General features: G+C 35.7%; 1 protein-coding gene across 3 annotated transcripts in view; it reads right to left on the bottom strand.

The window, feature by feature from the left end:
• USP9X (ubiquitin specific peptidase 9 X-linked) overlaps positions 1–18242 on the bottom strand; it is a 179127-nt gene that overhangs the window by 79978 nt on the left and 80907 nt on the right. For 2 of the 3 annotated variants that reach the window (XM_038587199.1, XM_038587198.1), the window contains exons 7-14: positions 16610–16725; positions 16155–16406; positions 15943–16081; positions 14697–14849; positions 13717–13821; positions 9599–9805; positions 8016–8152; positions 6402–6550 (exon numbers count right to left, since the gene is read on the bottom strand). In XM_038587199.1, coding sequence (XP_038443127.1) covers positions 6402–6550; positions 8016–8152; positions 9599–9805; positions 13717–13821; positions 14697–14849; positions 15943–16081; positions 16155–16406; positions 16610–16725 — 1258 coding nt within the window. The remainder of the gene's footprint in view (positions 1–6401; positions 6551–8015; positions 8153–9598; positions 9806–13716; positions 13822–14696; positions 14850–15942; positions 16082–16154; positions 16407–16609; positions 16726–18242) is intronic. The other variant, XM_038587200.1, reaches the window with a different exon arrangement.

The following is an 18242-nucleotide window of genomic DNA, read 5'->3' as shown; positions in this document are numbered from 1 at the left end:
GTGTTACTTACTGTCAGCCTAATTACTCCCTTTAGTATTTCTTGCAGGGCAAGTCTGCTAACAATAAATTCTCAGTATTTATCTGGGAATGTCTTTATTTTGCCTTTATTTTTTAAAGATAGGTTTGATTCTTAGGTCCCTCCACTGCCCCATCACTTCACGTAAATTATCCTAATGCCTCCTGGTCTCCAGTGTTCTAAAAAAGAAGTTGTTAATTTTATAGAGGTTTCCTTGTGAAGTCAGTTTTCTTTTACTTCCTTCAAAATTTCTTACAACTATGATGTGCCTGCATCCAGGTCTAATTTTAACTTACTTGGAATTCTTTAAGGTTCTTGTGTGGTTTAAGGTCTGTCTCTCACTGAAATCTAGAAGTCTTCAGTGATTATGTCCTTTTCTGGTCTCTATTCTCTCCCCGCGTATCCTTCCAGCACACTCATTATTTTTTTAAGATTTTATTTATTTATTCATGAAAAAGAGAGAGAGAGAGAGAGAGAGCACGAGGCAGAAACATAGGCAGAGGGAGAAGCAGGCTCCCTGCGGGGAACCTGATGCGGTACTCCATCCTAGGACCCTAGCATCACCCCCTGAGCTGAAGGCAGATGTTCAACCACTGAGCCACCCAGGCATCTCCCCAACCCCCATACTCTCATTACATGTAGGTTGGTACTCTTTTAATGCTGTCCTGTATTTCTTTTTTTTTTTTAATTTTTATTTATTTATGATAGTCACACACAGAGAGAGAGAGAGAGAGAGAGAGAGAGAGAGAGAGAGAGAGAGAGGCAGAGACATAGGCAGAGGGAGAAGTAGGCTCCATGCACCAGGAGCCCGACGTGGGATTCGATCCCAGGTCTCCAGGATCACGCCCTGGGCCAAAGGCAGGCGCCAAACCGCTGTGCCACCCAGGGATCCCTGCTGTCCTGTATTTCTCGAAGACTCCATTTTTCTTTATCCCTTCTTCACTGTTCTTCAGATTGTATAATTTCTATTGCCCAATCTTCAAGTTGAGAGATTGATTCTTCTTTCAGCTCAAATCTGTTCAGCCCTTGAGGCAAATTTTTCATTTTGGGTACTATAGTTTTTAACTCCAGAATTTCCATTTGATTCTCTTTTTAAGAAAAGACTATTTTGTTATTGCTATTCTCAACGAAAACTATCATGATACTTCCCTTTAATTCTTTAGACAAGTTCACACAGCTCCTTGAGCATATTGCAATAACTTCTTTCAAGTCTTTGTCTACAGAATCTACCATATGGGCCTTTTCAGAGGCAGTTTCTATGGTCTGTGTATGTATGGGTGACACCTTTAAATTTTTTTTTTTTGGTGGAAATCTGGGTATTTAACAGTTAGTAGCAACCTGAATACTGACACCACCCACTCACTCCCTGAGTTGTTGTTGTTGTTTCCTTGGTTGTTTAGTGACTAGGGTGAACTAACTCTAAGAAGTCGATATCATCCACAGTGTTTCTCCTTGTTTTTACCTTTCAGCCTTGCCACCTGTAGATTGTTCTTGGTTCAGCACTAGCCCCTTAGTGGCCAAAGGCTGTAATTAAATCCCCTTGGCTAGTTAAATTATTACCCTTTACCAGTGGATGAAGTATGGCTTGGATACTATCATTGTAGTTCAAGTAGTTTTTGTCTCACATTCAGTCAAGGGCTAGTAGTAGGTGGGAGGTTTTCTTCCCAATAATTCATGAGGGTGGTCTTAGGCATGAAACACAGTGTTTCTGACTATAAGGAATAGGTTTTATTCCTTTTACTTCTAAAAGGGATACAATTTTACTTTTAAGCCTAGATTCCTAGGAATTGCCTCAGGTGTCATGGTAGCTTATAATTCACCCACTGGTCAGAAGTTGAATTTAAGTCCTTGAGCCAGTGAAGCTTACCACCTTTCCCGATAGATTGGCATGTGGACTGAAGAATGTTTTCAAGTTGTCCATGTCTTCCTCTAATTGCTTCTGAGTGGGTACAATCTAATGCATGTGCAGAACATTTGTGACAGCCTATGGCTGACTGTGCTCCCAGGTGGGCTCATCTTGACTGTCTTCTTATCTAAATCTCTGTTAAATTTTTTATTGCTCTGCAGTTTCATTGGTTAGTAGGAGTACTATCAGCTCCCTCTTAATTGCTCTTCACCAAAATTTCCACTGCTTTTAATAATGCTTTTAAGAAGTCATGATCTGGTCCAAATAAGGTCAACCCCTTCAGGCCTAACTGAACTCTTCATCCTCACAGCCTGTCTCTCCCTCTGGGCAGAACCTCTGTGCTACTGCACAGGAATTGGTGACAACATAGCAAGCAGCTTCTCCAAGAGAAATACCTCTGGCTCTGTTGAGGGGTGCTGGTGCATGGGAAACGGAAATACCCGATTTTCTCAGTCTGGCTCCCTAGGCACAGAATTTGTATCTTATGACATAGCAAACTGCAATGGGAGTAATCGGAGCTTCAGTATTCTCAGACTGCCATGACTAAAGCAAAGCTTTAGACCTACGAGTAGACACTGAGCAGGATAAGGGAGTCTCTGTTTTCTTAACATGACTGCCTTAGAACAGAACTTCTGTAAAACATTAACTGGGGAAGATAATAAGCTCCAATCTTATGCCCCTCTTATGGTGGAACCACAGCCCTGGACTGGCAGCTGTAGAGAGAGAGAGTAAGTTGTAGCTCAAATGCTACAGACTCTTCTTGTTCTTCTCAAGAGATTTTCTTGAATAATTATTTCACCATTTTCTGTATCCCCTTAGAATCATTTCCAGGTACTTTCAATGATTATTTAAAAACTTTTCTTCAGCAAAATGGTTGTTTTGTTAAAGAGAAGGTCCACTGAGGGGTGCCTCAGTTGGTTGATCATCTGACTCTTGATTTCAGCTCACTTAGGGTTGTGAGATCAAGCCGTGTGTTGGGCTGCATGCTCAGTGGTTAGTCGCATGAGATTCTCCCTCTCCCCCACCTGCCCTTTGCATGCTCTCTGTAAAATAAATCATCTTTAAAAGAAAAAAAATAAGGTCCACTGAGCATCTTACTCCCACCATTCAAAAAGTTAAAACCCCTCATCCCATGTTTTTTTTTTTTTTTTTAATCATCACCGCATGTTCTATATATATATTCGTTGATACTTTCTAACAGCATGGACTTAGGGGTCTGTAGCTTATTTAATGGGTTTAGTTATTTTTATTATTTACTTAGACCTAATTTTGGCCAGTAAGAGCTGGCTCCTATTTGTTTTCGAAATGTCAACTACTTTTTTTTTTTTAATTAGAGAGAGAGAGAATGTGCTTCGCAACTTGGAGGATGGACAGAGGAAGAGAGAATCTCTAACAGACTCCCTGCTGAGTGCAGAACCCAAGGCAAGACTCTAATCTTATGACCCTGATGACTCGAGCCATAATCAAGAGTGTAAAATCAAGAGTCCGACGAGGATGATCAACTGACCAAGCCACTCAGGCAGCCTTTAACAAAATTCTTTAAACCCTTTCTAACTTTCTAAAATACGATGCTGGAGGCCCATCTTACATACTTTTCATACAACCAGTCATGGAAATAACCATTACTCCAGAAAAGTATAAGCTATTTATAAAACGAAGACTCAATTTTTTAAAAAATCAGAAAGAGCCCACACAGACCTAACTGTATTTCATGACTGATGTGTAGGAATGAGCCACAGCGGAGAACGTCTAGAAGACGTTACAACCCTAACACAGAGCACTGTTGGTGAATGACACTCATGAAACAATCTTTTATGGGGAAAAATGTTCCTAAGAATCACCAGTACTGGATGTAAGAGATTCAGAAGATGTCAAAGAAGTAGCTGTCCTTGGAAAACAGAATGCAAAAGTACGATATACAATGAAGATTAAGTTCTACAACTCTATCCAGAAAGCAGAAAAAGTGGTAAATAAAATGATCAATACGTGTTCAAGTCAATACAATGACTACCCTACCAATGAGGCAAAATGTTGAGTGAAGATTAAAAGTGGTCCTTCTACTTTGTGTGTACTAAAAAACTTTTAAAGGATGACCAGTAAGCACCAGTGTCTGAAGGCACTATTAGTAAGAACACAGGAGTAAATATTGGAGAGAATTTTAATAAATTCATTACTTTATCTAAATAATATTAAAAAGGGAGGTAGAATCAGCTGCCCCTACTACTGTAAAAATGTCTTATTCCAAAACTAAAGGTGCTAGTGGAGATGAAATATGGGTAGGATAAATATGTAATACTGATATAATAGTTAACCAAAATTAAAAGTATCAGAAAATTGTGGAATCTTGATGTTATCCTGCGAATAGTAGGTTTATACCAAATGAAATCTATGGAATACTTCTATTATACAGAGATAAAACCTATAATTTACTTCAGAATTCCAAATTCGGAAGTTGGTGGCTGATGTTATCACAGAAGTGACTTAATACTGCAGAAAGTTTAACAGGAGAATTTCACTAGTTTTAAACCCATATTTAAGGATCTGTAGACCAACCATTCGGTATTAATCAGAAGAGTACTGTAATAAAGGAAGAAGTTATCAAAGTTACAAGAAACACAAGGTGTGTCAATGAATTCAGGGGACCATCAATAACAAAAATCTAAGAGTTTATAATGTGCTGTGCATTGTTCTAGTATACATAACTTGCCCAAGGTCATAAACCTAATATATTTTGGTCATTTTCAAATCTAGACAATCAAACTTGTATGAAGAATCATACCTCTTATGGAGCTACAATTTAAGGAGGGAAAACTGAAGACTGAAAACCTTCTTGTGACAATAAAATTGAGATGAGGCAATGACTCATGTAAAATTTGACTAAAACAAAGCTGAGAACTCTAGTAAGGCTGAACTGCACATGCATCAGCATTACGTGACTGTCCCGACAACATAGTATTCAACTTCTGGCAATGAAAAGAACTGAAACACACAATGAAGTAAATAAAAATTGTATCTCAGCACACATGATTTATATGGCTGCATTTTGGGGGAAGGCCTACAATGGTGTTTCTGAGAACTTTGTGCCAGCAAGGAGAGATGAGGCCAAAACAAAGAATCTGCATTATGTTAAATTGAGCCTAGATGCTTGACTGATTGGGTATATTATGTGGAAACCTCTTGTGCTTCTCTGATTTTGGCTGCATTTGGTACAGAACATAAATCACATGGTCACATGCTCTGATTGTCTTATCATGCTGCTTAGAATGAACTGAGGCCTGAAACTATAGAAGATCGTTGCCTGGTGCCTATCAACCACCCGATGCTTAGATTGCTTATCTAGCTCTACAATCTACAGCCTTGGAGAACTCAGTTGGCCCTGAGGGAGGGTAAAGGAAGGACAAAGGAATCAACACAATCGTAGGCATATCTGAAGAGCTGCTTAATTTTTCCATTATATTTATCTGAATTTTAGATGGAAATATATATATCCTATGTTAAGCAAATCCTATGATTTACAAGCATCTTGGGATTTTATTCAAGAATGCCAAGAGTTTAATCTACTCTTCAAATACTATTAGAAATATTATATCTAATATAGGACTACTGGTTTCTGTAGACTCTTATGTAATGTAACATGTTAAATCAGTAATATGTTCAGTACCCATTATGTTCAGTTCTATTTCTAGCAGTGGTAGTATCAAGTTTTCTTTCTTTGGCCATGCGAACAACATTGGGCCTAAAAGACCGTGGAATGTTACTAGAAACCCATCCTTACTCTAGCATAGACACAACCGTCAGAGGGCAAAAAAGAGTACTGAGGCAGAGTTCCACATATGGCAGGAACTTAAAAACCAGCTGTTGAAACCTCAGGAAACTAACAAATTTAAACAAATTTGCACTTTGAAAACCAACATAAACACGTGGATTCTTGTAGCTTCATATCATTATTTGTGTGAATTTTCCAATTCATATGAAAAGAGTGAAACTCTTGTTTCAAAGTCTGAAACTCTTATAAAATAAGGACTTAGGATTATAAAGGAACTATAATATATACAAGAATAGACATAGACAACACACATTTTCATAAAATAATAAAGGTGATGGTAGTTAACGAACCAAAGCTGAGAGTGAGTCAAGTACATTCCCAAAGAAGGTAATACCAATTATACATAGTATAGAAAGGCGGAACTCCCACAGAAGAGAAAGAAATCAATTTAACAAGGAGAATGGGGAAGGCAAGAACTAAAGAAAGCTTTAAAATGCTGGCTTGGGATTTAGGGTGGGTAAGAACTGAGCATAAAAAGGAACATAAGCTCATAAAGGAACAGTTAATAAGACCAATTATATAAAAAAATAAAAAATAATAAGACCAATTATCTTCCATCTTTTAAAATACTTGTGTTGTCCATTTTTGAGGTAATTTGATTTAAAAAATGCTGGAAAGTTGCTGTTATTTCATGTGAGCTTGCAAAACATACCTCTAGCATACAGCCTCATGCTTTCCATATAAGTTGCAAGGTTTTCTGCTACCAAAGTAACTAGGGCATGATTGTGCTGAAGTTGATTGATTAAGTCATGGCGATAAAATACATGGGGACTTCGCTGAGTTTGACTGAAACGAGAAGAACTTAACAATATAATTAGGCAATTAAACTCTGTTGTAATCAAAAGAGCTTATACAATCTAAATTCTTAGCTACTAATTAAAAAGCTTAGAATGGTTTTCTTCATGACAGAATTGCAATCTTGGCCGTTTACTTTTAAATAACAATATCAAGTAATTTAAAAGAAAATAATGCCTCAAAAACTAAGATATTTATTCCATTATTCTTACTTACACAGAAACTATGCATCAATATTCTCCCATCTCACCACATGGATATCTACCTCAACAACCATTTTCTACTCCTATACTACAGTAGTACTAAAGCACCTGTGTAAGTTTATGTGATTATTTCCAGAATTATGAAATAAGAACATAATCCTTTCAAGACTTGCACTACAAGGATTATGCTCTAATAGTAAGGAATTTGATCAAAGAAAATGCTTTCTGTAAAATTTTATTAGCCATTCGAGGTACATTCTGGGACAGTTGGTGTATAGCCATATTTGCCCACATTACCAGAAAGATAGCTAGCTCCTTTCCAACCTTTTCTACTACATTCACTGAAACCAATAAACTCTCAGTCTTTACTATTCTAGTGGAGATGAAGTCACTGTACCCTGGAAGAGTATGTAAACTACTTTATCTGCCAACAAATACATACATTTGAAAAAGGCAAAAAGGCCAAAAAAATCAAAATATGTCCCTCAAAGAAATGTTACTCTTAATAAGATATATATCTGGATTTTCTCCAGTTTATCCCTATAGCTTTACTAATTTCATATTTTTTCAAGCTTTTGGGGAAAAAAATGAGACAAAGCTGAACCATTGAAACCAAAATATATACAGCCTTACGGTCTTGGGCATAATCTTAATAATCTAGAGCTGCAAAGGATCTTGGCGATCATCTAATTTACATATAAGAAAAACACATTTCTTTCAATTCATAAATCTTTAAAGATGATATGACTGCTCAGACACAAGGGTCATACTCAGGAATCCTGTCCCCACTATAAATATGCTTTGTACTACACCTAGGCTCTCCCTCTGCATATTATTTTTAACTTTTCACATTATCTGTTATAACTCTTATAGAAAGAAAACACCAGGACAAATTATTTTAGTAACCAGAATTCGGCATGTAAAATGATGTATTTAAAGACTCCTATATATAAATAAATACATACCACTAATAGAAATTTAGCTACAATCAATTAAAAAACAAAACCGTATCTTGTTATCTTGCATGAGTAATATAGAATACTGCTGATTCTGATGCTTATAATTTAATTGTGGCTTATTTCTTCATAAATAAAATCAACATGTGGATATGATACAGGAATCTTCTTTTGTTCCAAATTAACCCTTCACTTTGCCTGTCAACCTCCCACTCTTTCTTTTGACAAATTTGCTTTTACCAAGTGAGAATGCTATTTCTTTCAATAAAATATAAAAATAAAAATATTGAAATTTTCTGTTAAAAGCCTTACCTCAAATTTTGAGGGGCTTCACCAAACAAACTACAAATTTCTCTAATTTGTTTCAGTGCAGGAATTACCCATTTGTCATTCGTACGAAGCTCTTCTATAAAGCGATCTATCCACTGGATCTTCTGTGTGTCACGATCCTTAAACAAACAATTTCACTGTTTTAGAGATAGGCCACACACTCAGGAAAATTCCACCTCCAATGACAAAATAGGGCTTTTCTTAAAAGATCATAACAAATGTAATAATTGCAGAAATGAGATTAACAGTAATAAAACGCAGCACAAAATACATTTTCATTTCACATTTACTACCATAACTACAAAAAGCAAAACAATATTATCCAATGTTTCAAAGGATGCTACCATATAATAAAATTCAGCAATAACATATAATCCAATTGTTATTCTATATGGGATTGTTTAGCATGGTGAGGGACACTGAAAATTTCTTTTTTACCAAGAAAATAATGGTATGGCAACTAAGTTAAAAAATTTTCACTGAAAATCAAAATAAGGAAATACGGACATATACACAAAGAGATAAAAGAAAAGTAGTTATGAAAATATTATAAACTCAGAATTATTGCAAATATGATACTCACTTCTCAAACATTATTTACTCCTTCCCCTAAATTAATAGTAAGCAGAAATGCAGGTTTCTGCACTAAGAACTTGAAGTTTGGATTACTTTGTGTGTGTGTGTGTGATCTCTGTTGAAGACTGTTAGTAGTATTTGATATACTAAATACTTACGGAACTGTGATTAGCTAGAAAAAAAAAGGGCATCTGAATCACATACACCTACTTGAACTTATTTATTTAGCTCTCAACGGAATTTCAGTTCATTGGTGTAGCAACAGTTTTAACAAGCGGAAAATTAGTTAACAGCAATTTTAATTTTACCCTGGGTCAACAGCAAATCACACAACAGCTAACATGCTACAAGTTAGAATGCAGGGAAGCTGTTGTGTGATTTGCCCACAGGCAGGGCTCAAAATGTTTTACTATTTAGAACATTCTATTAATTTTTCTTAACTTCCCTGTGAGCAAAGAAAACCCAAATTCTTACCTCTAACATCCCGCATCAGCTTTAATATCTTATGATCTATTTAAAACTGGTATTTCAGCACCATGCACCAACAATGATACCACTACATAAACTGCTTTTTATTTTTTTTAAAGATTTTATTTATTTATGAGAGAGAGAGAGAGAGGCACGCAGAGACACAGGCAGAGGGAGAAGCAGGCTCTGTGCCAGGAGCCCGACGCAGAACTCGATCCCGGGACTCCAGGATCGCGCCCTGGGCCTAAGGCAGGCGCCAAACCGCTGAGCCACCCACGGATCCCCCATAAACTGCTTTTTAAAATACTTTCTCCCAAGGAAACTAAAATGCTTTTCTAGATGATACACAAAATTTTGACAGAGACCTAACATAAGGCAGACTTACATGAAGAAAATAAGTCACTTCTTGAGGATCATTTTAAAAATAACAACGTTGGAAAGATGTGGAACTATTCGTTATCTAAGCCATCCTGAGAATGAAGGTGAAGGTCAAAAAAAGTGAGCAAGGGGGCACACCTTACCTGTGAGCAACTATAATCAAGTATTTTTATGTGGGCACTGAGAGCCAGGTCCATGATATCCACAGGTACATCATCACTGTGGGCCAGATTCCACAGTAGGTTCAACACTTTGTGTGCCATCACACCATCTTTATCATCTTCTGCAAGGCGACGTATCAGCTCAAGAAGCTTTTCACGTTGCTTTTTACTTGCATTTGTCCAACTGGCCTAGAAAAAAAAATTTAAATGACATGAAAACAACAAATTCACCCATCAGTAATTAAATTAAGTGTCATGGGATTAAATATATTCACTGGAAAAACAACACAGCTGAGCACAGAATTATTCTGGTGATAGATGAGAAATAAGAGCAGAATTAAACAAGAAGACAAAAAAAAAAAAAATCTCTATTTAAATACCTAAGCTTAGGTCATAATCTCAGGCTTGTGGTATCCAGGCCTAGGCCGGACTCCCCACTCAGCAGGAAGTCTGCTTGTCCTTCTGCCCCTATCCCAGCCCACTTGTGTGCTCTCTAATAAATAGAAAAATTATACTAAAACTTGATAAACACAACCTGATATACAAAGATTTTCATAAATTTAAAAAGCTGATGAGAGCACTGTGCACTACACATGAGAACAAAATATTCTATTAAGTCTGTTATTAACCAATAAAAACAATTTCTAACGTTTGTAAAAATAATTTGGTGCTATTTCAATATAGAAGATAATAATACTCATTTAAAATCTCCATAATAAGGGGAGCCTGGGTGGCTCAGCCAGTCAAGTGTCTGCTTTCAGTTCAGGTCATGATGCTGGGGTCCTGGCTTAGGGAGGAGTCTTTCTCCTTCTCCCTCTGCTATTCCTCCATTTGTGCTCTCTTTCTCTCTCAAATAAATAAAAGCTTAAAAAAATACAATCTCTACAATGGGGGGAACAAAAAAAAAAAAAACCTCAAAATGGTATTTTTTTAAAATGCCATTATACAATTCACGTGGGGTAGGTTGTAAGTGATGAAGGCATCAAATGGGTAAAGGCCAGGGCTGTTGCTAAACAGTATGAGAAAAGCTGTATGTATTAAGCTGCTGATGAGTGTTTATTAGAAAATAATGTGAAATCAACCTAATGGCAAGCAACAGAAGGATAACTACGTTAATTATAGGAGATCCTTTCAATGGAATCATTACACACAACCATTTACATTTTGATAAATATGGGATATCTTGGAAGACAATTTTTTTTTAATTTTTTTTATTTTTTATTTATGATAGGCACGCAGTGAGAGAGAGAGAGAGAGAGGCAGAGACACAGGCAGAGGGAGAAGCAGGCTCCATGCACCGGGAGCCCGACGTGGGATTCGATCCCAGGTCTCCGGGATCACGCCCTGGGCCAAAGGCAGGCGCTAAACCGCTGCGCCACCCAGGGATCCCGGAAGACAACTTTAATGCAAACTTGTAATTCCTTCTAACCCCTCAAAATTATGAAAGAAATATGAAAACTCTACAGGATAACATCTCAAGTACTAGACATTACAATTAAGAACATCTTAAAAAGACAGGTTCACTAGGCATTACATGCCTCCTGAATAAAGAGCACATGACCACCTCTGATGTATTCTAGGAAAAGGGGAAAAAAAAAAAACCCACAGGCCTAAATTTCATACTACTGATATAAAACACAATAATCAATCCAGTTTCTTTAAGGAATAAAGGGAGAAACTGTAGATTCAAAAAAGACTTTAATGACGTATACAACCAATTACAAAGTATGAATACCTTTTCAAACAAATTTCAAAAATAATGATCTGAGACCATTAGAATTTTAATACTATTTTTTAAAAAACAATAAAGAAGAATTTTAATACTATTTGACAGTACTACAGAATTATTAGGGTTTTTTTTTTTTTAGGTATGATAATAGTATGAACTTTTTCTTCATATACTCATCTCTGAGGGATATATACAAAAATAATGACGTATGAAAAGGAGAATCAATTAAGAACACCTATTCAGGGGAAGCCACCATAAGGGGAGGAAAAAAGACAACAACTGGGAGAAATTATTTGTGATACTTGAATTGATAAGGACTATCACTGAGAATGCCAAGAACTCCTACAAACTACTAAGAAAATAACCACCCAATAAGGAAATATTAGTCAAAAAACTTCAATAGGGTTTTCACAACAAAATAAAGAATAGAAACATACGAAAAGATGTTCAACCTCATTAGTGATCAAGGATATAAGCAGCTATACCACAATGAGATATTTCATACCAAGCAGATGGTCACAAATCAAGAATTCTGACAAAACAACTGCTGGCTAGGATGTGAAAATCTTGATGGGACTGTACAATAGTATAAATGTTTTGAAGAACAAAGACTTACTTGAAACTAAACTAGGCAAATACCTAAGACTAATCGACAAGTCTGAAATCACTTGCTTCCAGTTTATAAAGAACTACAAGGCATGACCTGGACTTCATGCTTCCTTTGAATCATCTTTTGTAAAAAGTTGCGACACCTTAGAAAACAGTGCTTACGACCAAATAACCTGTGCATAGTAAATACCTGCTAGGCCAAAGGGGATAAAAATAATGGAACCATGTTTGTATTTAGACTACTGTTGTATTTAGACCATCCTTAGAAGAGGAGGGTTCAGGAGGCTGTACATTTGACCTCTTTCTTTCCTTTTCCCATCATGGCCATCTTGGTCAACGTGCACTGTGCCACTTCGGAAGTCATCTCAAGATTAAAACTGAATGGCAATTAACTTTAGAATACCCATGATAATAGATTCTATTATTTCCCCAGCTGCCTTTGATAGATTTCAAACTGAATTTTTCCATAAGGCAATTATTTACAACTTTAATGTGCTTAAGATTCAGCTGAAAATGTTGCTTAAAATACAGGCTCCCAGGCACCATAACAAGCAATTCAAGTTTAACTGGTCTGAGGCACAAGCCAATAACTCACATTTTTTTCCCTTCAATTGTGAAATACACACCAAGAAAGGTATAAATGTATACATAATCTACATAATGTCAACACCCGTGTAACTTACTACACAGGTCAAAAATAACCTGGTAAGCAAGACTCTAGAAGCTAGCTGGTCTATTTCTGAAGTCTATGTTATGCAATCAAGGTATATGAATTCTTGTGTAATTTTATTCCTTTTTTCAACTTTATTAGACTTATCCACGTGGCTGAAATGCTCAAATTTGCTCTTTCTCACTGTTGTGAAGTGTTTAAATTGTAGGAACATTATACAGTTTATCCATTCTACATAGCAATTTTCTTGCTGGCTATTACAAATAATTTTGCTACAAATGTTAAACATGTATCCCGGTGCACTTATACGTGAGTTTCTCTAGAGGATATATTCAGAAGTCAAACTAATGAGTCATGAGAATCCTCCACTTTTTAAGAAATATCATTCTATATCCAAGACGGTTGTAGCAACTTATGTTTCCACCAGCAGGCAGTGTAACTAATTTTAAACAAGATACCTTTTATCATCTAATGCCAGTTGCTAATAGAACATCCTTCATGAGCACTGTTATTGCCCTAAAGTTATATATTCTTAATCCACAAATTCATCAATCGTGTTTTTTTACAAACCTGGTACTAGCAACTATAAAGAAACCGCTACACAATACGGCCTTAAAAAAAAAACCTGGTACTAGCAACTATAAAGAAACCGCTACACAATACGGCCTTAAAAAATGCAGATGGTACTAACACAGATATCACTGTAAGGGCTCTTGGGCTACCTTATGAATTACATTTTGATTTGTCTGCGCATATCACCCCAAAATATCAAGCTATTGGTAATCCCTTTTATTGACACTATTTTTTATTGCAACCAATCATCCTTCCCTGAAGTCCTACAGTGCACCAGAATCTATAAAAAAAAATTCAAATTGCTAGGGGAAAGGAATCCAAACTCACAACCTGAGTTTGAAAGATTACTTATTTATGAGGACCTATTATAATAAAAATGAACATTAAGTGCTAACTGGAAAAAAAAAAAGACCAATTCCTTCACACCAGAAAATTTCTCAAGTATGTATTGTCTAAGAACAACTCATAGCTCTAATAATTTTATTAAAATGAAGTGGCATTACTTTACGATGCTATTACCTTAAAGCAATCAAAAAGATGATCAAGCTGTTCAGGAGAAAAATCCCATGCTAACTTTGCCAGTAGATCATGTACATTCTTCACAATGGCTTCATGTTTCCCTGCCTATTGAAAAACCAAAGAAAACATAGCATATTTCAATTTGAACAGCACTCAAGTTGTATATACTAACCACTGACAGCTGTTAAACTCTTCCCATCATCTTCATCTAAGTGTGTAACATAAGGAAATCCCTAACATTTTAAATGCTTTAGAATTGGCCTCTAAAACCTGACAAATTAAATTCCTTGATATACATGGCTAATGTGTACTTTGGGAATTCATGTGAGCCTCTATTATAATTTATCGAATTTAGTGTGCCAATTTTAACATTCTAAGTAGAACAATAAGGTACACCACTGGTATTGTTCAAAAACTGTTACCTTAAGCACTCAAAGGGAAAACTGAATGTTTTCTTGCTACAGACTCAAAACACAAAGCTTTGTAATCTAACTCAATACTTCCCAAGTGATCCTAGTAAAAATGCACTATTGAAGTAGTCAAAGTGATTTGAATCATCTAGTTTCTTAAATCAAAAAAGTTACTTATCCTTCAGCAAAGCTATAAATCCTTTGGATTACATACAACAGGTCTTCATACATAATCTAGTGATTTAACTCTACTGACATTAAAGTTTTCTTTGAATTAAGTTTATGAAGAAACTAATGTAATATTGTGTAAATAAACTACTTCAATCAAAAATTTGTAGTGAATACTAAATTTTTAAAAAATCCTCCTACAAATTGGTAACCTGTACCAAACATACAATAAATGATGAATATATTTAAAAAGATTGACAAGATTTCTGTAAATCAAGAGGAGTTAAATGTATGAGGAGTCTAATAATATAAACGTTCATCTTGTTTCATGACTACTATATTCCTTTCGTTTTTAATATCTTTCTTTTAGAAACCAAGTAGTCACCATCTGAAATTTCTTACCTGTGCTGCCCAGATATTATCAAGATCTTGTAAAGTCAGAGCTTTTTCTTTGATGACAAAACGAAGAATCTTCTCTAGCTTTTCTACATACTGTGGTTGATGCAGACTATCTCGCAACACTATGGATAAGATATTATTCTGCTGTATCCATTCCTAAACAAAATTTAAAAACTTGTTTCAAAGAAGCTGAAACACAGAAGCTTTTTTTAATTTTTTTTTTAAAGATTTTATGTATTCATTAGAGACACACACAGAGAGGCAGAGACACAGGTAGAGGGAGAAGCAGGCTCCCTCTGGGGAGCCGATGTGGGACTCAATCCCAGGATCTGATCACAACCTGAGCCAAAGGCAGACGCTCAACCACTGAGACACCCAGGCGTCCCACATAGAAGCTTTTTAGAATATATGTATGAAATACAGTTCACACTTTTAAACAACATTAGTAGGAATTTAAAAATGCAAAATAAATACACTAATGTAATAGGCTTATGTGCTTTTTTAATTCAAAACTATGAAAAGCCACTATAATTTAATGAAACTTAATATTGCACATACTGAAATGTATCCATGACTCAAAAATAATGCAATTATTTTGAAAATTCAACTCCAGCATTTATGCAGTAAAGTAGTATTTAAGTGCAGTAAGCACAATGGTTTAGGTAGAGTGGGTACAAGACCCATTTTAAGATCTTTGGTTTCCTTACATCAGATGGGATTCTGGTGAAAACACGCCCTTTTAATTTTTTGCTTTTATTTATTCATCAGTTATGCTACTATTGCTTATCCATTGGCTCTTTAATCTTCCAAATAATCCTAACAAGGGATATATTATCCTATTAAAGTAAAAGTAATCAGGCTCAGAAGTGTGAGAAGTGGAACTGGAATTAAGACTGCATGCTTCCCAAGTCCGTGTTTCTGTAACAGTATGCTATGTTGCTGACTGGCATTTATTTAATACTGATACCAATAGAACAAAATTCTAATAACTCACAATACAAAAATGTAATAGTCCATACTGTGTAACTTTATAGTATTCAACTTAATAAGTATTTACGCCCCCCCCCCCCCATATGCTAGCGAAATATACTTTTCAGTTGGCAAAGGTCCATTTTTATTCTAATCTGTTGCAGGTGTGTTTGTAAAAATACAGGAAATATGTTGCAATGTCAAAATGCCACAAAAGTTTCTAAACACTTGATGCCATTTTCTCCTCTAGCACTTATAACAGAAGAACCAAAGGACTTACTGCCATTCGTTCAGCTGTGAGCCACTCTTCCTCCTCAGGGTTACCATGCCGATGAGTATAATAGGATACACTAGATATCACCTTATTAACCTCATTCAGTGCATTCATCTTCCCATTAAAAGACGATATTTGCAGTAATCTAGAAGAGAAATTCAGTGTTAAGTAGGATTCTAAACACTCACACAATTTATTTCAAGAGGAAAACATCTTACCTAAGTATCATTTTTAACCTAAATATTTCTAAATTTTTTACAGTTTCTTCTTGTCCTGGAACCCTTGAAGCTAAATTCTTCAAAGATTTAATAATCATGGAAAGAGCATCATTTTTGGCTTCATTCTTTGCTTCTTTTTTCAGCTCTTCATCAGTTAAGTTTTCTAAAAACTGTGGGACCATTTCTATTACTGGAAGAAAGTACTTTTTCACTGTATGAAGAGTGAGAAACTCATAGCATTGCCCAAATGGTCTGAAAGAAGAAAGACAAAACAACTCTTATAATATTTGCTTTCCTACAATCAACTAGGATTGAACTCAGACTTACTTATATTACTTTTAAAAAGTTAGTAGTTATCAGTTAAAAAGGAAACCATAATTGAAAAAAATTTTTATCAAGGAATTAAGTAGCAATTCCTATAATACACGTAAGATTCACTTAAAAACATAACTTACTTAATAAGGGCTGCAATTATTTGAACATTTAATGCTGATCCATTAATAAAACGATCATGCAAAATCTGGAACCCATTTAAAGCGCCGAACTTGTTGAGAAGATCCACCAGCCAACCCTGTAATACAGTTAATGAAAGAGGCTGACTTCCTGATTTTAAGGAAGAAAAGCAGCATCTGAAGTACTTTCTTGATTAAAACAGGAAATTCAATAAAAGAAAATCATTATGTAAAATCATCTTTGAAATACTTCATATTATTTACAGTAATCCTGTGAGAAAAAAGCAAAAGCAACAGTACAGATTAAATCACTAGGGCACAGTTGTTTGTACCAACAGAACTCATGAACAGGAATTAGATGTCAGGTTTCTATTTCAGAGATCCTACTGTAGGAGAAAATCTTATTATCTGAAAGTTATTTTTAAAAGCTTAGGGAGATTAAAAAACTTTAAAAAGGGATCCCTGGGTGGCTCAGCGGTTTAGCGCCTGCCTTTGGCCCAGGGCGGGATCCTGGAGACCCGGGATCGAATCCCACGTCGGGCTCCCGGTGCATGGAGCCTGCTTCCCCTCTGCTTGTGTCTCTGCCTCTCTCTCTCTATGTGACTATCATAAATAAATAAAAAAATTTAAAAAAAAAACTTTAAAAAATAAGAAAAAGATATTTGGTAACCAAAAATAATGTTTGAATTTACTTTTTATTGTAGTTATAAATAATTAAAAATTCCCTATGAAAACAATAATCTTAAAGCCTGAGAGTGAACTATTAATTAAAAGCTAACCCTGGTATTTTTGTTGCTCCTAACTAAATAAAACATGTTGGCTGATGCTTTTGCTGGCTCATGCCAATTCTCAGCTTAGAGTTAACCAACGATCCAATAACTATGGACTGTCTTTCAAAATCTTCCCTAAGGGACAGCAATCACTCAAAGTCCAATACAGTTAGGACAGCCAATGGTTTGTGGAGTTAAAAGCATGCTTACATGCAAAAAAAGAGGTTATATACATATCTAAGAATCAAATTGATCAAAAAATTTATGTGCCCAAGACAACCTTTTATACCTTGGTTTCTTTTAAAAGGCCACATTTTAGAATCCACTGAGGGAAAACCAAGGGCGGGGGGGAGGTAATTTCACTACTAAGTCTTAAATACAAATAATTTCTACAACACGTACTTAACAAAAACAAAAAAATGTGTCCAGGACAAAGGGAAATGAACATCTCAAGTACTTTCTTTCTTTTTTTTTTTTTTTGTTAGGTAATGCTTTCAAAGAGACTTATGTTAGCTAAAGGTGGTTTTTTTTTTTTTTTTTTTTTAAATTTTTATTTATTTATGATAGTCACACAGAGAGAGAGAGAGAGAGAGGCAGAGACACAGGCAGAGGGAGAAGCAGGCTCCATGCACCGGGAGCCCGATGTGGGACTCGATCCCGGGTCTCCAGGATCGCGCCCTAGGCCGAAGGCAGGCGCCAAACCGCTGCGCCACCCAGGGATCCCTAAAGGTGGTTTTGATAGGACTTTATATCTAAATTAAATTCTGTACTAAATTAACCATTTTTCTATTTAAGTTCATTATAGTATTTTCCTATCTTTTTATTTGGTCTTAAAAAGTTATTTCTAAACAATTTAAAACTTGAGC

The sequence above is a fragment of the Canis lupus genome, chromosome X, assembly GCF_011100685.1.
Source record: "Canis lupus familiaris isolate Mischka breed German Shepherd chromosome X, alternate assembly UU_Cfam_GSD_1.0, whole genome shotgun sequence".
Classification (NCBI taxonomy): Eukaryota; Metazoa; Chordata; class Mammalia; order Carnivora; family Canidae; genus Canis; species Canis lupus.
The sequence above is the reverse complement of the archived record's forward strand: the minus strand, read 5'-3'. Positions and strand labels throughout refer to the sequence as shown.